The sequence below is a fragment of the Bombina bombina genome, chromosome 3 (assembly GCF_027579735.1).
Source record: "Bombina bombina isolate aBomBom1 chromosome 3, aBomBom1.pri, whole genome shotgun sequence".
In the NCBI taxonomy this organism is placed as follows: domain Eukaryota; kingdom Metazoa; phylum Chordata; class Amphibia; order Anura; family Bombinatoridae; genus Bombina; species Bombina bombina.
Genome location: NC_069501.1, coordinates 747330147 through 747354242, shown reverse-complemented (window position 1 = coordinate 747354242; position 24096 = coordinate 747330147). Strand labels below are relative to the sequence as shown.

The following is a 24096-nucleotide window of genomic DNA, read 5'->3' as shown; positions in this document are numbered from 1 at the left end:
GAAATGACTTAGGGTTTATGGCTCAAAAAGATTTGATTGACCAGTTGAAGGGTGGCATGCGTAGGTTGAAGGTTTTGTTCCCAAAGGTGTTAATTGTGTGGTCAGAAATTGAGACAAGGTTGGAATGGCGCTCAGCTTGGGATGTCAGGAGGCTGGATTTATCCAGGAGAAAGGTTAACAGGACTCTATCAGGTTTTGTTGCTCAGTTGGGGGGTTTTGGCATTCGCCATGTTGAATTCGAAGGGGAATCAGGCAGATGCTTTTTTTATTAAGGATGGGGTGCATCTCAATGAAGTGGGGTTGCACTTATTTAATTTTAACCTAAAAGAAGGGGTACAGAAGGCCTTAGCCCGGTTGGGCGGTGTCCGACGGTAGGTCGGTCTGTGGCGGGTGCTGGCCTTATCAGGCGAGTTTTATGTGGTAATGGTACCTCATCGGACGATGGGGAGAGTTTAAGAAAAGGGGGCGTGCCTGGCAACAGCCAGTGGAAGGCACGTGTGGTGGATGATGGAAAGCACCCCAGAGTTTTTGTAACCACATTGGTTAGGTGGTTGTGTTATTTGTAAACACTTGTTTGTTTAATAAATGCGGGCTGCGGCCTTTTGTACCCAAAACTTTGTCATGTTTGGTTATTGATTCACAAGAAGAGTGCCGAATGTGTGTGTCAAAGAAGCCCCGGAAGGAATGAATTGAGAGCAGGGGCATGTGACCACACTACAGGCCAATAGCAGTGGGTTGCTAGGCAGAATTCTAAGGAGCAGGAGCGAGTATAAATATTGAGGGTTGTGAGGCGGAAGCCAGCATCATTTCCCTTGTGAAGCGGGAAAAGCTCCCTCCCTCCCTCCCTGTTTTAAGAATTTGGAAGTCGCAGCTAAAGGCGGGTGCTGGCCTTATCAGGCGAGTTTTATGTGGTAATGGTACCTCATCGGACGATGGGGAGAGTTTAAGAAAAGGGGGCGTGCCTGGCAACAGCCAGTGGAAGGCACGTGTGGTGGATGATGGACAGCACCCCAGAGTTTTTGTAACCACATTGGTTAGGTGGTTGTGTTATTTGTAAACACTTGTTTGTTTAATAAATGCGGGCTGCGGCCTTTTGTACCCAAAACTTTGTCATGTTTGGTTATTGATTCACAAGAAGAGTGCCGAATGTGTGTGTCATACAAGCGCAACCCGAGCTGCGCAAAAAGCCTCCTTCTAGCGAAGTTAACGCATGAGTGGAAGTGCAAAATAGCAGTCCACTCGTAATCTAGCCTTAAATTAAGCCTTTTGTCTTTACCACCTCTACTGGAAGTCCATTCCATGAATCGACAATCCTTTCTGTAAATAAATGATCCAGTAAACTACTCCCAAACCTGCTAATCCCCAATTTGATATTATAACAATATATAAAAAAATTCTTGCAATTCAAAATCATGATATTCATGTAATTCCACCTATCGAGTATGATGTCTAAAATGTAAATACTTGACATACCTGGATTAATTTTCATCACAATCTTCTTGGGTACAGATTTGCAGCTACCAGTAAAAGTAAGTATTTTTTGTTGAAATGCTTTTACTTTTAAAGGCGGTGAATTATCTTCTGTGGTGTGACCTAAAATATCTATCATATGGTTCACTTTAAAGGTTCCAACTTGATGCGGTGCAAATGTAAACAACACCTCCTGGAAAAACAAATAGGTACAGCAATGAAATGTGAAGAAAAATATGTCACATAAATGATGTATTGCTGTTTTATTTCTACTATGAATTGCTTTTAACAAAAATGTTTCCATTTTAGGCATTTTAGCTTCAAACAGACAAAGCAGTTTCTTTTCTAAAAGATAGAGGTAGTATTAACTATAATTCATTGCATGCTCATAAGCTTGGAAAACGATCATTTACAGTAAAAAGTACTTTCAAAGCATAGCTGTAAATCTTACATTATTCTTCATGATATGTGCACAAGTGATGACTTGAGAAAATTAAAGGGACAGAAAGTTGCAATGCGTTAGAGCATTTTATTATTGCAATAACATTATAAAAGTCAGCTCCTAAGCTGCAATGGTCTGCACACTGAATATAACTGGGGATTGGCAGCTAGACTCATATATCTCTCCTGGCTTACTGACCATGTTCAGCTCAAGGGGGAGCTGAGGAAGCAAAGGGGGTTAAAGAGATACTAAACCCATTTTTTTGGTTGATTCAGATAGAGCATTCAATTTTAAGGAACTTTTCTAATTTACTCCTATTATCAATTCTTCTTCATTTTCTAGCTATCTTTATTTGAAAATTCAGGAATCTAAGCTAAGGAGCAGGCCCATTTTTGGTTCAGACCCTTGGTAGCACTTGCTGATTGGTGGCTTACATTCCTTAGTATCCCTTTAAGCACACAAAGGTATAGGCAAGCAACATTACAAAAGAAAAATGCTCTAACCATTAGAGAATTTTCCTATTGCATCTTAGATCCCATTAAGCTACTAAAATGGATCATTAAAATATAAAAAAATAAAGTGAGATACAGGATGGAAAATAAGCAGTATGGAACTACTATACAACTGGTGCAGACATTTTAAACAACATTTTAAAAGATATTTTAATTGATAAAGTAACAGAAAGTGTAAATTTGTAAACAGAACCCTAGAAACAGAACGCTCTCTGGTTAATATGGGCAACGCTTTTGGTGGATAATAACATGCAATACAAGCAAAATAAGTCAAGATCACTGGAGGTTAAAAAAATAACACATTTTAATGTGTTCTCAGACATGTAAGGTGACAATACAGGGATAGTCTTAGAGTGCACCAATATGATTCCATCCCAGAGGCTAGTTGTGCACTCACTTTTAGTTCCAAAATAGAAAAAAACTGAATTATTCTACCCTTTTTTATGGAAAATAAGTTGTAATGTTCCTTTGAATTACATAAATACCAATTGATCACATTGGTGAAGGGTGAAGATAATAAAAAGTTTGAAATCATATCAAACTGATACAGCTATGTAGAAGAATGTGGGGTAAATGTAGAGAACATTCTCTTTTCCATAAGTCATGTGAGTCATTACATAATGTTGACCCTTTTATTACTAGTCTGAATATTGTTTATATGATCATTTTAGCATGTTGTGCTAGTTTACTTGATGGGAAGAAAAAAGCATTAAAGGAAAGGATACTCTGTACAGTGTTTCAGTTGCACGAGAGAGCTAGTGAAGTGCCTCCAAATTTTAATAGTAAAAATATTTGTCATCATAATTACAGCTCATATACTGTATACCCAATTGTACAATTATATTAGGGGTGGCTTTTTCACAAGTAGATAACTTATCCACCTGCAATCACCATTTGGGATGCTGCATTGTATGGCAAATTTTAACTTGAACAAGAGCTTTTTTGTATAATGCCGAATCCCTGCCCTCACGTAACCAATTTCACTAGAGCAGGGCGAGTCAATCACCTTGAATGAGTGTGTGTCAGTGTGATTGATGTTGCCACTTCTGAGGCTGCAGACAGGCAAAAGAAGCAGTTTCTGTTTTCTAAATATGTGGCTGAAATCTATGCATAAACTCAAAACTTGCAAATGCAGCTTAAAGGGACAGTAAACTTAAAAAATAATGTTATATAATTCTGCAGAGTGCAGAATTATATAACATTATCTTAGAGACAGCTTTCAAAATCAAAGGATTTTAGAGATTTTAGCTGTCAAAGTTTTACTTACCTGTTCTAATCACAGCATGTCCGATCGCGCTATTGAACTGAATGTAGCACACTACCGCTCTGTTCTGGTAGTGGGAATGCGCTACATTCAGTTTATTAGCGCGATCGGGCACGCTGTGATTAGACTAAGCACTTTTTAAAAAAGAAGACCTAATCAGAGAGGAGAACAGGTAAGTCCAACTTTGACAGCTAAAATCTTTAAAATCCTTTGATTTTGAAAGCTGTCACTAAGATAATGTTCTATAATGATTCACTATGTTCAGAATTATATAACATAATTTTTTAAGTTTACTGTCCCTTTAATAAATTTATCCCTAAGTATAGTTGCAATCAAATTCACCTGAGAATGTCCTGGCATGATTTTTCCTTTAGCTGGAGAGATGTTAAAGTGAGGTAACTTTTGGAAGCTGAAAGTCACAGGAAGAAACTCAGACTCATTGTTAAGTGAACAGGAAATAGTATTTTGTTCCCCAATCAGGCATTCCTTAAAATTGTACACTGGTCCAGGATTCAGCGTCAGTGCAACTGGGTGACCCGATCCTATTACCCCTAATTCCACATGTTTTTTCTTTTCTGTTTGAAAACATAAATAAACAAAATCATTTGCTTGTGGACCAAAACATCTATTTTAATATAAATGCTAAACAAATAAAAATGTACACTTTGATAGAAAAAAAATGTGCATATTATAGAAAATAAATTGTTTCAGAAAAAGAGCTGTTACATCAGCCCTGTCAATACTGCTTGGTCCTTTCTCCATCGTCTTTGAAGAATTCACAAATTATAGTTTCCACAGTTTTTAAATCTCCATTGATTACTACCTATATATTTTCTTCACTATATTACTAACCTTATGTCTGTTCCAATTTACTAATACAATTAACTCCAATAATTCTACACGAACCTCCAACTCTAGCTTTGCTCTGTATCATAACCCAAATCTATAATACAAACCTTAAGCCTGAGCACCATATCTTGTCCAGTTCTTCACCAGTTTCATGCTTGTTCCTTACTAGCCCACATTCTACCCTCCTTCATTATTAAAAATCAAATTACAAGGGTTTACACATTAAAATTGAAAATAAGTTTCTATTTTATATAAACACACAACCTTAAAACCATTGTTCTCATATTTTCTTTAATGTTATAAAAATAAATATCATATTCACTTAAGCTTTTTTGCACTGTTTTTATGCTAGTAAGGCTTCTCTGTGGGTGTCATTAACCTATTTAAAGTGCTGGGGGTTTATCAATATTTAAGGATAGTTTGAGACCATTATAAAGAAACTGTTTCTTGATCCATTAAGTGTTTTCAGATACTGACCATCTACCTCATCCTTAAACTCCTACTACACAGGGTCTACTCCTATCCTTCCAATGTTATATACAAACACATTATTCCAGTCTAATTCCTGCCTCAGTGCCTTCATCTAATAATAATGTCTCATTTGACTCCCCATATCCACCCATTCTTCTCTTTGCCTTCTTTGGCACTGGGACTGATGTATTTTTTCCCTCTTGACTGGATTCATTCCTACCTCACTGCATGTTCTCTTGGTATTAAACAAATGATAACCTCATACATTGCGCTACCTGTTAGCACTCTATAGGGCCTATCTGGTAACTTAAATACTTTGTTTTGCATTGATTATTTTATTTTATTTTTATTCTAGAGACATTTCTTCTGTTATGATCTAAGCCAATATTTTCTCCACTCCAGAGCTAACTTCTTGCATTTTGACTAGTTTGTGACCATATGCCCATTTATTGTTTTTTTTTTTTTTTTTAAGTAGACATCTACTTTATGCCCTATATCTTATTCATAGATGGCATATCTATCTGTTTTTCTTATCTCTCTTTCCACCTAACACTGGCATCACTGTTAGCTTCAGCTTTGTATCCTCAATTTGTATTATATTCTACTTACTATGTTTTACTAAAGGGACACAAAATTCTTGTAATAACAAGACATTTCTTTGTCTTAATATAGAATAACATGTCAGCCAATTGTAAACATTTTGGAAAAAATTAACACATTGTTTGCTTTAACTGTTTTTCAATAACCAAACTTCATTAGGAGGAGCCAATCAGAACTTGTTATTGTTAATTAAGGAGAAAAAGCTAGCCATTGTTATTGTGTTAGCAAAACCTGCATTGTTTTTCAGTGCTTTATGTAATCCTCCCTGCTGAGGCCAATAAATGACATATATGTACCACGGTTAGCCTTAAAAAGTATGTATTATGTATTTCCAACTCTCATAGGGCTACATTACGAGTGGCGCGCTAACGTTTGTGCGCAAGCAATATCAGGGGTTTGTGGCCATTTGCGCACAAGTTAAAATCTGCTCGTATTACAAGTTGAAAGTAAGTGTGAATGTGTGAGGGCAATGGTGATTTACACTAGAATGATTACTGTTATCTTAGAGCAATGGTTAACTGTTATGCTCGATAAAAAGTGTGACAAAACACATCAAAAACACATTTAAAAGTACAGTTACACTCATAATAAGACTGTCTAATAACAATTATTGAAAAAAACATTTACATAAAAAAGTTATACAGGCTCAAAGATATGAGGTTTCAGCAAAAGGATTGCAAAGGGCTTTAACATAGAGATACATACATATACATGTCTAAATATGTATATATATATATATATATATATATAGATAGATAGATAGATAGATAGATAGATAGATAGATATATATATATATATATATATATATGTGTATATATGTATTTATGTATTTATATGTTTATATATGTGTTTATGTATTTATATGTGTATATATGTATTTATGTATTTATATGTGTATATATGTATTTATGTATTTATATGTGTATATATGTATTTATGTATTTATATGTTTATATATGTATTTATGTATTTATATGTGTATATATGTATTTATGTATTTATATGTGTATATATGTATTTATGTATTTATATGTTTATATATGTATTTATGTATTTATATGTGTATATATGTATTTATGTATTTATATGTGTATATATGTATTTACAGACATATTTACACATATAAACACACAAATACAAATCTATACATATATAGACATATATATATATATAACTGCATCGAAGCCCTTTGCAGTTAAAGGGACATTAAACCCTAAATATTTATTTCATGTTTCAGATAGAGAATACAATTTAAAACAACATCACAATTTACTTCTATTATCTAATATGCTTCATTCTTTAGATATCCTTTGTTGAAGAAATAGCAATACACATGGGTAAGCCAATCACATGAGGCATCTATGTGCAGCCACCAATCAGCAGTCACTGAGCCTATCTAGATATGCTTTTCAGCAAAGGATATCAAGAGAATTAAGCAAATTAGATAATAGAAGTACATTAGAAAGTTGCAAAATTGTATGCTCTTTCTAAATCATGAAAGAAAAAATTTGGGTTTCATGTCCCTTTATTAGATGAAAAGCATGAAAAAACATATTCACGCAATATTAATTTTTAATAAAGGTTTTAACTATGTATTTACTGTAAATATTTCACATTCGAACGTTCTGCACATAGCAGAATATGTTATAAGTACTTTTAAAATAGATATCCCTATATATATATATATATATATATATATATATATATATATATATATATATATATACCTATATATAATCATGTATATATCAGTATAGATATATATTTGTGCAGCAATCAATCAGATATATATTTAAATATTTAAGATTAAATAGAACATATTCTGCTATGAACACTGGATTATGAAATATGCAATATTTGTGCAAATTGTGGGGTTTGATTTTTTCTAACTTTTTCATCTCCATTGAAGTCTATGCGGTAATGGGATTTTGCGTTTCTCGACTTCCCAAAGTCTTTTTGTTACCGTGTTATGAACTCGAGAGTACAAAATTTTTACTTTCAACTTTTAATACAAGTGCAAATCTCTGAGGGGAAACAAGATACTTTTAACACTTGAGCGTGATCGCAAACTACCGCTCCACTCGTAATCTAGCCCATAATTAGAAAAACCCATAATTATGCAAAAAGGGGGGGAAATAATAATGTGTTTTTATTTTTACTATGCATAATTAAACATTTTATTACAATCTGAAAATGTTAACTGCTGCTTTAAACTTCTGATTTATTTTACTTGTCTGCTCCAAAACATTTTGCTTGTTGCTTCTCCTAGATCTCTTGACACTTCAAATTCCAACAAATGAGTGTTATAGAACTTATTATAAAAATAAATGTGCATATTACACCAATGAAATTGTTTCTGAAAACTCAATAAAGAAAAAAAAAAACATTTTGGAAACAAAGATTAGCAAAAATTGAATCTTTTGCATCATTAAATTAAGATAAAGAAGAAATCTTAACCCCTTAATGACCACAATGTACCCTGTATGTCACTAGTCGTTAAGGGTTTTTTCAGGACATAATAGCACAAGTCTAGCCAGAAAACGCTATTAATGCCCTCCCTCCAGCAGGCTTTGTGGAATAGAGCAGTCTCAACACTGGTGGCAAGACCGCGCTATAAAATAATCACGTCCCAAAAAAAGGCCAGCGACATACAGGGTACGTCGCTGGTCCTTAAGGGGTTAAAACAATTCTTAAAAACATATTTTATAAAATATATAATCGATTTGAAACAAAGCAAACACATGATATAAATTATAAATAATTCCTCACCATATCCTTACCTTTGAAATCAGTGATGGGGTCAGCAAGGAGGAATCCATCTTTACTTCCTACAGGCTCAAATCTTATAAATAAAGCATAGTCCTTTTGAGATGGAATCTTGGATACATTGCTTTCATCTTCCCTGTTAAAATATTTAGTATATTTGTAAGAAAAAAGCTCCCAATCCATTTTACTACATCTTAATAAAGGTATAATATATAATATATATATATATATATATATATATATATATATATATATATATATATATATATATATATATAATATAATTTTTTCCCCATTTGTTACATTTAGATATATAAAAATTATACATTTCTACTTCCATATTCCCAATTGCTGCTGATGGGACAGTATGGAATAACAACTGAGACAGTTATTATGCATAGTTTGAGAGATGACATAAATGCATATCTATATATTAATATTCTAGGTTAAAAAGATCAATTTGTCAAAGATAATATGTATTACCTGTGATAATATGGTGCATGGTATGAGTTGCACTGTATACTCTAAACACGCATCCCTTCTGTTACATTTAATTATGTGAGTTTTTTCACATATGTTATGTACTTATGATAAACATTTTGCCCTAATTGGTCTAGTTTAACTAAAAACAAAAAAACTAAAATGTCATGGATCAAGGGGTATCTATCTATCTATGTAACTATCTATCTATCTATCTATCTATCTATCTAATCTATCTATCTAGCTATGTCACTATCATCTACCTATCTAACTATGTAACTATCATCTCCCTATCTAACTATGTAACTATCATCTCCCTATCTAACTATGTAACTGTCATCTACCTATCTATCTAATCTATCTATCTATGTAACTATTATCTATCTGTCTGTCCATCTATCTATCTATCTATCTATCTATCTTTAATGCGCATTTACAGTTTAGTTCTACCGGACTATTCAATACATATACACATATTTAACTCACTGTGGACTGAAGCATAAAGTAACCTTTGTTTTCTGAAAAGGAGGTAAACGTCCTTGATTGGGCAAGCAGGAAATTATGGTAGTGATATTCATTTCCATTTTCCTGAAATTCAAGCTATGCAAAGCAGCATCTGTGCTTTTCCTCAAATCTGTACCCTATAAAAAAGAAAAAGAAAATATGTTGTTTTATAAAATATGTGTGATCAAAATTATCCTTTCAAATATTTTGCCAGAAAACAAAAATACATTTAAGTTCTGGTAGTGGAAAACAAACAAACCCTAATAAATATTATACTTCCTTAAAGGAACATATGATGTAAATATATATATATATGTAACCAATCTGTAGCCCGACCCACCAATAGTCACCTGCCTGGGTGCAACAATGCAATGCAATATTCAAAGGAAAGATTGCACTCACAGGACTTTTTAACAAATACTTAATATACTTTAATGGAACGTTTTCGGGGATAATATCCCCGAAAACGTTGCATTAAAGTCTATTAAGTATTTGTTAAAAAGTCCTATGAGTGCAATCTTTCCTTTGAAAAAAAAAATAAATAAATATATATATATATATATATATATATATATATATATATATATATATATATATATATATATATATAAAAAATGTATGCTTACCTGATAAATTGATCTCTTTCTTGACACGGTGAGTCCACGGATCATCATCAATTAATGTTGGGAATATCACTCCTGGCCAGCAGGAGGAGATAAAAAGAGCACCACAGCAAATCTGTTAAATATCACTCCCCTACCCACAATCCCCCAGTCATTCGACCTAAGGGAAAGGAGAGAAAGGAAGTAACACAAGGGGCAGAGGTGCCTCAGGTTTATATAAAAAGAAACTGTCTGAATACAGGGCGGGCTGTGGACTCACCGTGTCAAGAAATAAATACATTTATCAGGTAAGCATAAATTTTGTTTTCTTTTTAATGACACAGCGAGTCCACGGATCATCATTAATTACTGTTGGGAACCAACACCCAAGCCAGAGGACACAGATGATAAGGGAGGGACAAGTCAGGAACCTAAACAGAAGGCACCACTGCTTGAAGAACCTTTCTCCCAAAAGAAGCCTCAGCCGAGGCAAAAGTATCGAAATTATAGAATTTGGAAAAAAGTGTGCAAAGATGACCAAGTTGCAGCCTTGCAAATCTGTTCCACAGAAGCTTCATTGTTGAAGGCCCAGGAAGAAGAAACAGCCCTTGTGGAATGAGCTGTGATTTTCTCAGGAGGTTGCTGTCCAGCAGTCTCATATGCCAAGCGAATAACGCTCTTCAGCCAAAGGGAAAGTGAAGTAGCTGTAGCTTTCTAACCCTTGCGTTTCCCAGAAAAGCAAACAAACAATGCAGAAGATTGATGAAAGTCCTTAGTTGCCTGCAAATAAAATGTTAGCGCTCGCACAACATCCAGATTATGTAACAAACGTTCTTTGTGAGAGGAAGGATTAGGACACAAAGAAGGTGTCACGCTCGGCCGCCGGGAAGCTCTGGCGGTACTCCTTGCGTGCTTGGTTTCCACAGCGACGTCTAGCTTGGCTGAGCCGTCCCCTTCAGCTGACGTCAGGATTAGGCTTCATATTCCGGGCTTCCGGTTTCTTCAGTGCCCGTTTGTTTGTTCCTTTGTGGCTCCTGGGTGTACTGTGCTGTGTTGACCCTCAAACTGCCTGATAACCTGTTGCCAAACTCTGCAAGTACTGACTACTCTGTGTTAACCCTCAAACTGTCTGATAACCTGTTGCCAAACTCTGCAAGTACTGACTACGCTGTGTTAACCCTCAAACTGCCTGATAACCTGTTGCCAATCTCTGCAAGTACTGACTACTCTGTGTTAACCCTCAAACTGCCTGATAACATGTTGCCACACTCTGCAAGTACTGACTACTCTGTGTTAACCCTCAAACTGCCTGATAACCTGTTGCCAAACTCTGCAAGTACTGACTACTCTGTGTTAACCCTCAAACTGTCACAAAAAAGAAAAACTCAGTCTCATAAATTGTACGTAAATGTAAATGTATACTTGAAATGTAATGAACAAAAAACCTGTGCAGCTTAAGAGTTACAAAGTCCCAAATAACACGCTGTAATTCAGCGGGCAACTCACCCAGAAGTCTTCACCCTTAGTATTGTCACTGGAAAGTTCCGACGATAAGTATCCGTTATGGGAAGAGACCTAATGGTAAGAACCACTCGCCTCAACTTGTCCCAGCTGTTCGTCGGCGTCCGTATTCTCCGCTGACTCTTTGCGGCTCCATTCGGAATCCCTCCGCCACGAGTACCGGATCTATCCGGCGTTACGTCACCAAGAGTCCTCCAATCGGGAGGTCAGGAAACCCACAGACCAGGCTGCAATACAGACCAATAGTGACGTTCCAATCACCATGCGGGTAAGGGAGGAGAAACTTTCAGCTGCACAGGTGCTCCTAGGTTGAAGATAGCAGGAACGGATAGTCTGGTTGCTGGAAAAAGTTAATGCATCAAAAGAAAAGAGTCCAGCTATCCTTAGTTAAAACGAAATTCTTTATTGGATCCTTTAAAACAGCAAAAAGCAAACATTGACGGTGTAGAGGGCGCAGCACTGTCTGGCTTACATGTTTCGGATCAACTCCGTAGTCATAGCCTACAGTGATGTGCCTCTCACCTGTTAAAATACCTTAAGAACAAACGTGATTGGCAGAAGATAAAAAACGCCCACCTACTCTATCCACTAAAAAAGAGTTAGTCAATATTATTCACCTGTGTAGCAAGCAGTATTGTTGTTAATCCAAGCATAATTGTTTCAAATGCAGTATGAAGAATAAAAAATAATAAAACTGCATATGACTGTACTGATTAGTATTAACAAAGTCACATATAATTGTCCAGTGCAATAAATGCATATAAAGTGCAGAAACAAGATTGGATAAACACCACTAAAACATATGCTGTAACTCTAGAAAATGAGAATACCTGCAATATACTAATTCGTTGGAGAACATATTCTGAACAATTGGAAAATATTGCTATTTTGTACAAAGTATATGATGTGGATAAAAGAAAATTAATTATGAGTATTGTATACAATCCTGCAGGGGCCAGAGTAATCAAAACGGGATATTAAACTAAATAAAATAAAAATAAATATTATTCTTATTATTATTGGTATTAATATTGAAGGGACAGACCAAGATACTGGCATACATAGGACATATATATATCAAGGATACAATATACATCTAAAATATGTTAGTTAAATTTATATTTATGAAAGATAATCCTCCATACATGGTGTGCAGTATAATGAAGAGATTATTCCCACAGATTTCATCTGGACTGGTGACCCTGAGACTGCCCGACTTTTTGTTGATTCCCTTAATAAAAACGATGTGGGTTTAAAATTTACTTTTGAGTTGAAGGAGAGATGCATAAACTATCTGGATTTATATTTGGTAGCTGGCACTGATGGTAAAGTCAAATCGTCTATATACAGAAAACCCATCTCTGGTAATTCACTTTTACTGGGAACTAGTTGTCATCCAAAACATGTCCCCTTTGCCATTGCCAAAGGGGAATATATCAGACTTAAAAGGAATTGTACTGACCAGTCTGAATTTGAAAGGGAGTCTATTATCCTTGATAAAAGACTCAAGGACAGACAATTCCCTGTAAAAGCAATCAAGAAAGCGAAGCACCAGGTTCAGAATTTATCCAGACAAGACCTTTTGACTCCCAAGATTAAGGAAACTGGCAAACAACATAATGTCACTTTTGTGACAACACATAGTGCCCAGTACACTCAAATTTGCAATATAGTCAAAAAACATTTTCAGGTACTACGGGCTGAGGATAAATTAATTGACATTGTACAAAGGGGGCTCAGATACTCTTATCGGAAAAGTTCCACTTTGGGATCAATATTCTCTCCCACTTTACTTAGACCAACACAAAAAGAGAAAGCCACATGGCTTAAACATATTGGCATGTATAAGTGTGGGCTCCGTAAGTGTAAACCCTGTGAGTATACACAAATTACTAAGGAATATACCAGTGTGGTGTCCAATAAAACATACAAAATCAACTCTTGTATAAACTGTAGGACAGAATCATCTATATATCTTATTGAGTGTACCCAGTGTAAACTCCAATATATTAGACTCACTTCTCGTGACCTCAATTCTCGCATTAGAGAGCATCTGTCATCTTTTTCCACTAAAAGGGCAACCACTCCCATTGTTCAACATTTTGGTACATATCACGATAATGATCTTAGAGGTTTTAAATAGTGTGGTATAGAGAGGGTTGTGGTACCTAGTAGGGGAGGTGACATTAACCAACTTCTCGCCAGACGCGATGCTTATTGGATTTTTACCATGGGCACACGTTTACCCAATGGTCTAAATTCCAAATATGATGTCATGAATCTGTGGGAATAATCTCTTCATTATACTGCACACCATGTATGGAGGATTATCTTTCATTAATATAAATTTAACTAACATATTTTAGATGTATATTGTATCCTTGATATATATATATGTCCTATGTATGCCAGTATATTGGTCTGCCCCTTCAATATTAATACCAATAATAATAAGAATAATATTTATTTTTATTTTATTTAGTTTAATATCCCGTTTTGATTACTCTTGCCCCTGCAGGATTGTATACAATACTCATAATTAATTTTCTTTTATCCACATCATATACTTTGTACAAATATCAATATTTTCCAATTGTTCAGAATATGTTCTCCAAAGAATTAGTATATTGCAGGTATTCTCATTTTCTAGAGTTACAGCATATGTTTTAGTGGTGTTTATCCAATCTTGTTTCTGCACTTTATATGCATTTATTGCACTGGACAATTATATGTGACTTTGTTAATACTAATCAGTACAGTCATATGCAGTATTATTATTTTTTATTCTTCATACTGCATTTGAAACAATTATGCTTGGATTAACAACAATACTGCTTGCTATACAGGTGAATAATATTGACTAACTCTTTTTTAGTGGATAGAGTAGGTGGGCGTTTTTTATCTTCTGCCAATCACGTTTGTTCTTAAGGTATTTTAACAGATGAGAGGCACATCACTGTAGGCTATGACTACGGAGTTGATCCGAAACATGTAAGCCAGACAGTGCTGCGCCCTCTACACCGTCGATGTTTGCTTTTTGCTGTTTTAAAGGATCCAATAAAGAATTTTGTTTTAACTAAGGATAGCTAGACTCTTCTTTTGATGCATTAACCCTCAAACTGCCTGATAACCTGTTGTCAAACTCTGCATTACTGACTTTGCTGTGTTTAACCCTCAGACTGCCTGATAACAAGTTGCCAGATTCTGTATTACTGACTTCGCTGGGCTTAACCTTCTTATTGCTTGATTTCAAGTTACCAACTCCTGCATTATTAACTGTTTCTTGTTTAACCCTCCTTCTGTCTGAGTATAAGTTGTCTACCCCTGCATTCCTGGTTCTGTGGTGGACTATTCCTGAACTGCCTGAATACAGCTCTCTATTCAGAAGTCTATCCGGCTGATATCTAGAATTCCTTTTCTCTTCCCAGAGGACTCAGACCTACACTGCTCCATATAATGAGTACCATGTTTTATAGAAGTTGTCGTGGGGTCACGTCCTGGATTAAACTCAGAGTGCAAGGGTGTTGTTTAAGTTCGCCCTAGCATTTGGGTCTTCTTCTGGACATTTCCTAACCTGACAGAAGGTACAACGATTTCATGGTTAATATTCTTGACTGAAACAACCTTGTGCAGGAAACCAAACTTAGTACGCAGAACCACCTTATCAGAGTGAAATATAAGATAAGGGGAATCACACTGTAAAGCAGAGAGTTCCGAAACTCTCAGAGCAGAGGAAATAGGAACAAGGAACAAAACTTTTGAAGATAACATCTTATTATCTAAAGAATGCATAGGCTCATACGGAGCCTGTTGTAAAACTTTAAGAACAAGGTTAAGACTCCATCGAGGAGTAACAGGTTTAAACACAGGCTGAATTCTAACCAAGGCCTGACAAAACGATTGCACGTCTGGCACATCTGCCAAGCGCTTATGTAACAAAATAGACAATGCTGAAATCTGAACCTTTAGAGTACTTGCCTACAAACCCTTCCCCAGACCATCCTGGAGAAAGGACAAAATCATAGGAATGCTTACTCTACTCCAAGAGTATACTTTGGATTCACACCAATACAAGTATTTACGCCAGATCTTATGGTAAATCCTGTGAGTCACAGGCTTACACAGCCTAAATCAAGGTCTTAATGACTGACTCTGAAAATCCACGCTTAGATAAAACTAAGCGTTCAATCTCCAAGTAGTCAGCTTCAGAGAAACAAGATTTGGATGAAGGAAGGGATCCTGAAGTAGAAGGTCCTTCCTAAGAGGCAGTCTCCAAGGTGGAAAGGATGACATTTCCACTAGGTCTGCTATGAGAATTACAGACGCCCCCTCCTGCTTGATTCAAGCAATGACTCTTGGAAGGAGAGCAAACAGAGGAAACAAGTATGCTAGATTGAAGTTCCAAGGAACTGCAAGAGCAACGATCATAAATGCCTGCGGATCTCTTGACCTTGAGCCGTATCTCGGAAGTTTGGCATTCTGACAAGAAGCCAAGAGTTCCAACTCCAGCTGCCCCCACTTGAGGGTCAAGCTGGAAAACACATCCAAATGAAGTTCCCACTCCTCGGGATGAAAAGTCTGTCTGCTCAGAAAATCCGCTTCCCAATTGTCCACTCCTGGGACGTGGATCGCAAAAAGACAGCAGTTGTGGGTCTCCACCCACTGAATAATTCGGGCACCTCTGTCATGGCAAAGGAACTCAGAGTTTCCCCCTGGTGGTTGATGTAGGCCACTGAGGTTATGTTGTCCGACTGGAATCTGATAAACCGGGCTAAGGATAACTGAGGCCAGGCCAGAAGAGCATTGAAGATTGCTCTCAGCTCCAAGATGTTTATGGGCAGGACTGACTCCTCCTGGGTCCATAATCCCTGAGATCTCAATGAGCCCCATATTGCTCCCCAACCTAGAAGGCTGGCATCCATAGTCACAATCACAATCCATAGTCTGCGGAAGCAAGTACCCTTGGAGAGATGATCCTGAGAAAGCCACCATGGAAGAGAGTCTATTGATGCCTGATCTAGATCTACACACGGAGACAGGTCCGTATAGTCCCCATTCCATTGTCGGAGCATGCTTAACTGCAGAGGTCTGAGATGGAACCAAGCAAATGGAATGATGTCCATGAAAGCCACCATCAGACCGATTACCTCCATACATTGAGCCACTGACGGCCGTGGAGAGGACTAAAGGACAAAACAAAAGTCGAAAATCTTTCTTTTTCTGACCTCCTTCAGAAAAATCTTCATTAACAGGGAGTCTATTATGGTCCCCAAAAATACGACCTTGTAGCTGGAACCAGAGAACTTTTTTCCCGATTCACCTTCCATCCGTGGAATCGAAGAAAACAAGATCTCTGTATGAGATTCTGCTTGCTGAAAAGATAACGCCTGAACCAGAATGTCATCCAGATAAGGTGTCACTGCAATGCCCTGAGATTGAAACACAGCTAAAAGAGCTCCCAGAACCTTTGAAAAAATTCTGGGAGCTGTGGCAAGGCTAAATGGAAGGGCCATGAACTGGAAATTATTGTCCAAAAAGGCAAATCTCAGAAACTTGTGATGGTCCCTGTGAATAAGAACATGAAGGTATGCATCCTTTAGGTCTATGGTTGTCATGAACTGACCCTCTTGTACCAAGGGAAGAATGGAGCATATAGTCTCCATCTTGAAGGATGGCACTCTGAGAAACTTGTTTAGACATTTTAGATCTAGGATTGGTCGAAAAGTTCCCTCCTTTTTGGGAACTATGAACAGATTTGAGTAAAATCCCAGACCCCTTTCCTGAAAGGGAACTGGAACTATTACCCCCAGGGCAGCAAGGTCCTTGACACAATGTAATAACAACTCTCTTTTTATCTGGTCTACAGATAATCTGGAGAGGAGAAACCTGCCTCTGGGAGGAAAAGATTTGAAGTCTATTTTGTATCCCTGGGAGACAATGTCCACCACCCAGGGATCTGGATCTCTTATCGAAGCCTGGGAAAAAAGAGAGAGTCTGCCCCCTACAAAATCCACTCCCAGATCGGGGGCCAACCCTTCACTACTTCCCTCCAGTAATATCTAAGATAATTTCCGCCAAACCTGGTCTAAACAAGCTCTTACCCTTGTAAGGAATAGCCTTGAGCTTAGATTTAGATGAAACAACCGCAGACCAGGTCTTCAACCACAAGGCCCTCTGGGCTAGGACCAGCCACCAACAATAACCTCACAGTCTCAATGCCCAAATTGCCTAAAAGACACCCCAAACATGAAGGTTTAATAAAGTCCCATATTAAATAAGACTGCTTTTAGCTGTAACAAGTGCCAGCAATCTCCTTGCAAAAGAAAATTAAAATGGCACTTATCTGAAAATGCTGTCCGGCAGCAGGACAGCTCACCTGGTTTGAGAGGGTGTAGCACCTCCCATGGACCTGTGAAGAGAGAAAAACTGAGTAAACCTACTCAGGTTTTCTAGTTAGGGCAGCAGATTCTTGTGAAAACACAGAGGATTGTACCTCACAAGTCCTCAAGTGCTCAAAAGCCACCATTGCCCTACTGAAGAGACTGATGTGGACTAGGCTAGACCCCAAAAAGTAACAGAGTAAGCTTACTCTGTTAAAAAAATAATCTTGATAAAATCTTGATTGAAGAAAACTTCTCATCAGACACCTAAACTTCACCTCCTCCTTGCACTACAAGCAAAGAGAATGACTGGGGGATTGTGGGTAGGGTAGTGATATTTAACAGCTTTGCTGTGGTTGCTCTTTGCCTCCTCCTGCTGGCCAGGAGTGATTTTCCCAACAGTAATTGATGATGATCCGTGGACTCACCATGTCATTAAAAAGAAATATATAAATATATATATATATAGAGAGAGAAAACAAATTATGGAAAAAAAGAGTGCTAGAACCCAATAGGGTGTACCTAAGCTAAAATGATGCAGCTATCAGACACACACTGGGGACAGCACCACCCCCCAGTGAATAGTGTACAAAAATTGGCAAGAAAGAAAAAGGGATGATCTAGCGCAAAATCTGGTGTAGGGAAAAAAAACACACCTAGGAGCGTTATGAGTTGGAATGGTTGTGAACAATTCAACCTACAAATCACCCTGGTGGATCAGAATAAATGGATAAATAATTTAAAAAATGAGACAAAAAGTGATAAATAATAACACAAAAATAAATTGATCAATGAAATGGTATCACAAAAAACACACAGCAGACAGTCAATACAGTTTATAGGGTTGTCAGAGAAGGAGGGCTGAAAGTGCTCAATTGAAAGAACAAAACAGTCCCGATATAAAAAACAGCAGAGTTCTGGATGATAGAGAAACAGCACACACTTCCTGAAATCCTCCCCTTGTGATCAGTTTTACTTACGAGAAATGTCCTCAATCTTATGAGGTAAGTCGGAGCCCATCAAAAGAGAACAATATAAGCATCTGTAACCACATCTACAGGAAATTAATCATACAGGAAGGGATACTAAATACTGATGAGTAGTGTTCACTCAGACTGGAGATCTTGTTCTCCACGTTAATGCAGCTTGTACAGCTAATGCTTCCCAATGGGGGAGAAAAGACAAAGATACACACTAAAAGTGCATTATAATTTATTTAAAGAGGCGATAAAAATACAATCAGCTCCTTACATCAAACAACCTCAATCGAATGAGGTAAGAGAACAGCTTGAAGATAGAGAATACGTCTGCAATTCGCAAGGTAAAACCGGGAAACCCACCACGAACCTTACGCGTTTCGAAGATCCAAGTCTTCTTCATCAGAGTATGTGGTGAAGTGGCATCCCGTAAGGCTTTAAATGTTGTTCTTCGCACCCAGTTAAAATTGCGGTTGGAGAACGTAATCAGTGATATCAGAGGCCAAGAAACAAAAGGCAGGGTACTATTGGGCACACCTCCGAAGTAATAGGCCAATCGCTATTAAGCATTGTTTCGGTGACGTAAGTGAAAATACAGGAGCTACACTCTGTGTTAGATACAACATAGTGTGTAGATTGATATAAAAAGTCACAAACACTTGTATGAATAACAAGGTAAAATAACTGATTAGAAATATTAAAACAATTATTTGGAATAAACATGGAAATATAGGTATTCACTTTAGGCAGAGAGTGTATTGCAAAGAGCAAAACTGAATGCTCAGTATGTCATAACAAATGTTACAAAAGAAAAAAAACACATATGTTAAAAGAACATATGCAGATGTTTTCAATTCATGCTCAAAGTAAAATATTACTATAAAGATTTAATTATAATCACAAAATGTGATAAAAATAAATAATATAAAAAAAATGTTTTACACAATAGATCAATATCTGTAGTATAGAGAGTTTAAAGATGTGACCCTATGGGAAGATACAAATACTTAAAGGGACACTGAACACAAATTTTTTCTTTCGTGATTCAGATAGAGCATGACATTTTAAGCAACTTTCTAATTTACTCCTATTATCAAATTTTCTTTATTCTCTTGGTATCTTTATTTGAAATACAAGAATGTAAGTTTAGATGCTGGCCCATTTTTGGTGAAAAACCTAGGTTGTCCTTGCTGATTGGTGGATACATTCATCCACCAATTGAAAACTGCTGTCTAGAGTTCTGAACCAAGAAAAAAACTTAGATGCCTTCTTTTTCAAATAAAGATAGCAAGAGAACAAAGAAACATTGATAATAGGAGTAAATTAGAAAGTTGCGTAAAATTGCATGCTCTTGAAAAATGTATGCTTTGTCTGTTTCCGGAGGAGGAGCTAACTGCACACACCTGTGTGTGATTACCTTCCAGTCCTGCAGCTGCTGGTGGAGTTTCTCGTGCCAAACCCAGGGACCTGGGTAGCTTCTTGGATAGCCTGTATCAACGCTCCTGGAACCAGACAGTGGACAGACATCCCACTGTGCTGACATTATTAGTCAGCTTGCAAAAAGCCTATACCTTGGGCTTCCTCTTTTTATATATATTAGAACTTGTGATATAACTTCAAAGAGGAACAGAGTGCCTCCCTCCCCCACCGGTGCTGCGTGGGAGGTTGAGGCTATCTTTATACACTCTCTCTGCTATACTGATAAACTGCCTTGAACCTGGCCCTAATTACCTGCAGGATAACAGCAGATTCTCTCCATACCCTTTCCTCCCCCACCGGTGCTGCGTGGGAGGATAAGGCTATTTACATATATCAACACTGCTGCACTAACAAAGGACCTGATGTTTTTTTCCTGACTCCTGCCCTGAGTACCCACAGCAGCGCGGCGGACCCCCCACATACCTTCCTCTCCCCCACCGAAGTTGCGAGGGAGACAGAAATCATCCGTGAGACTGAGCTGAAGTGTGGTGGCGGAGCCGCATCTTCAAGCAGGGAGCGATAAGTACTCGAAGCGGCTCTGCTCGGTGCCGGACTGAAAGCTTGCTGGAGAATCCCCCCTCCCCCACCGGTGCTGCGTGGGAGGTCGGGGCTGTGTGTAGCTAGCCTGGCAGTTGCCGCTGAGATCTCCCTGTGCAGCGCCTCTGCATATCTCTGCTCTGGTTCCTCGAGACGCTGTGGGTAAGCGCTAAATTAGGAGGTGCTCAATCTGGGAGCATGTTTTTCTCTCTTCACCTTTTTTTTGGGGATACCAACCAGAGCTGCATGTCCTGGGGAACACTGTATGGATCCTGGTAAAAATGCTATGGAAGATGGCTGTATAATTAACCCCTCTAATAGGTATCAGCAATTTTGGCATTTTCTCATATTGAAGGCTCTTTCCGCCCACCTACCTGGCTATTAGTTGAACGCTGATGCATAGAATGACCCAGGTAAGGTGACGAGCTGCATACATACAAGAACTGGTTGAACTTTATTAACTATATAAAGGAACTTTTTTTTTTTTTTTTTTTTTCATTGGCTCCTTATATGATTCTTTTTTCTGCATATGATTTGTTAGGCGCATTTAATTTTATTTAACTATATTACTTGTCGCTACAATTTTTGTCATATCAATGTATTGAGCAAATCTAGGCAAAAATGTTAATGCTTAAGAATGTGTAAAATGTGCATAGTATGTAAAAAGACATTGTACTTTCTCCTCTAAAAAGTGAAACATTCTCAGGGGAGAGAGAAGGGAGGGGAGAAGGGGAGGAAAAAAAAAAATCAAAGGTTATTGAGTGTGAATAAGGAATTAATAATTCAATACCAGAGAAATTTACTATAACCTTTTTCAGGATATATTACCCATTATTACTGCTTGGAGGGAAGGGCTATATAGAGATAAAAGATCCTCAGTTATATTATCTAATAACTCTTTCCTAAGAATAAATCTCCTACGTTCCCTGAAAATAAAATACTATCCCTTACTATTGGACAGGGAGAAAGTTTATATAGAAATATAAAGATCATTAGTTAAAACTACCTTATAAATTTTCTTTAAAGAAGAGATATTTTAACTTCTCTGAAAATAAAATACAAATGAAACTGACTGAACCAGGATATAACTAGGTCACTGTGAATATGTTTGCTTACCTATAAAATATACTGTATATAATTGCTGGAATAATATTTTCTTGGATATAAATCTAATTAAGAAATTGCTGTTGCTGCTTTCAGAGATACCATTTCCTTTATTGTGTCTTTTGAAGATTAGCAACAGTAAGACAATTAACAAACTGGCATTAAATTGTCTAACATTAATAACGTCCCTGATCTCTGCATCCCTGGCTGGATCTAAATAACACGATTTAATTCACAGTTTATTATTTTTCCTTTCTTTCCTTTTTTTTTTTTTTTTTTTTTTCTCTCTCCCCTTTTCTTTTCCCTCACTTGGTCACAATAGTGCACATCCCTATCCTCACTTGTCTATTTGAGAACGCTTCACCTTCTCAAACTTAACTCTAAAAGTAAGTTCACTCCCTGTATTGATCTTCACTTAGATAAATTGCCTCACTTCAATTTTTTTTAATTCTCTTTTCTTTTCTGGCACATGGATAAATTCCTTCACACCTCACCCCGGAATATTTCTCCAGCCATGGCAGCAAGACAGAGAGACAGAAAATTGAAGGGTAATCAGGAGCCTCCCACAGAAGCGCAACCAACTATGTTAAATGTACCAGTTGTACAAGAAGTAACCAATATTCACAGCTTAGTCGCTAGTATATCTGATGCGCTCTCTCCTAAATTTGAGGCTCTTAGAGCTGAAATCAAACAAGATTTTCTTTCTCTGACACAAGAGGTTCGTCAATTCTCCAATAGGCTGCAGGAAGCCGAACAAAGAGTTTCGGACCTGGAAGATCTAACAATAACGCATAGTTCTAATCTAGAAGGTATAAATAATAACGTACAGAAAATTCAAAACAGATTAGAAGATCTAGAAAATCGTTCTAGAAGAAATAATATAAGAATTATAGGCCTCCCGGAAGAACAACAATATGACAATCTTGTTAATTTTATATCAGAAACCTTGCCTACAATTTTAAAGATGCCATCTACCCTATATCCCATCCCAGTGGAGAGAGCGCACAGACTTGGTCTACCTCGCTCAGGCAATAAAGATAGAACTAGGCCTAGGCCTGTTATCGCTAGAATATTAAATTTTCAAGACAAACTTACCTTATTCCAGCATTATCGCAAACAACAGCCTGTTAAGGCTGGAGACGCTACAATCCTTATGTTTCAAGATTTCTCCGCTGACACTGCAGCAAGGAGAAGGGAGCTTGCTCCTATTTGTTCCAAACTGATACAAAAAGGGTACCAGGCAACCATAATGTACCCCTACAAATTAAAGGTTAAAGTTGGGGAAGTCACACACTTCTTTGAAGAAGCTCAACTGGCTGAGAGCTTCTATAACACACTGGGTTCCTAAGCTTAATAACAGCAATATTGAATATCTGATTATTAGACTGAGTGTAAGCTATAGGTTTTTGCTTATGGGAAAGACCGTGTCTCTTCTAGACGTGAGTCCTAGGACCCAACCCCCACCTGTGCGGAGAAAATTTAGGTGTCTAATTTTAAATTATTATTATTATTATTTTTTTTTATTTTATTATTATTATTATTATTATTATTTTTTATTTTTTTATTTATTTATTTATTTATTTTATTTTTTTTTTTTTTTTTTCTCTTTCTCTCCTCTCTTTCTCCCTTCTTAATGTATAAATGAATATGCTGAATAAAAATTGTAAAATAGTATCTTGGAATGTAGGTGGTATATCTACCCCTATAAAGAGAAAAGCAATCCTTAATCACCTGCGAAAGATCCAGACTGACATAGGTTTTATTCAAGAAACCCATTTATCAGCTGAAGAATCTTTAAAACTTAAATCAACATGGGTAAAAGAAATCTATTTTGCACCTAGTGTTAAGAGGAAAAGGGGGGTAGCAATTCTAATAGGAAAGAAAATTGATACCGAAGTCACACATTTTGAGGCTGACATCGGGGGGAGATATGTACTACTGAAAATAAAGATTGCCCAGAAGATGTATACATTATGTAATACATACGGCCCTAATGTATTTGATCCAAAATTTTGGAACACTTTGCAGACCAAATTATTATCCTTCACGGAAGGCTCTTTAATTATGGGAGGAGATTACAATATGGCACCACAATGCCCGATCGATAGGCTAAGACATAATGTCAAACAGTTAAAAC

The 24096-nt window shown here is 37.0% G+C and overlaps 1 protein-coding gene across 1 annotated transcript in view; it reads right to left on the bottom strand.

Annotated features, from left to right (window-relative positions):
• Positions 1-24096, bottom strand: part of CFAP47 (cilia and flagella associated protein 47) — an 801982-nt gene that overhangs the window by 733199 nt on the left and 44687 nt on the right. Inside the window, 4 exon segments of the mRNA XM_053705439.1 lie at positions 1474-1663; positions 4031-4258; positions 8379-8511; positions 9342-9496. Of these exon segments, the coding sequence (XP_053561414.1) occupies positions 1474-1663; positions 4031-4258; positions 8379-8511; positions 9342-9496 (706 nt within the window).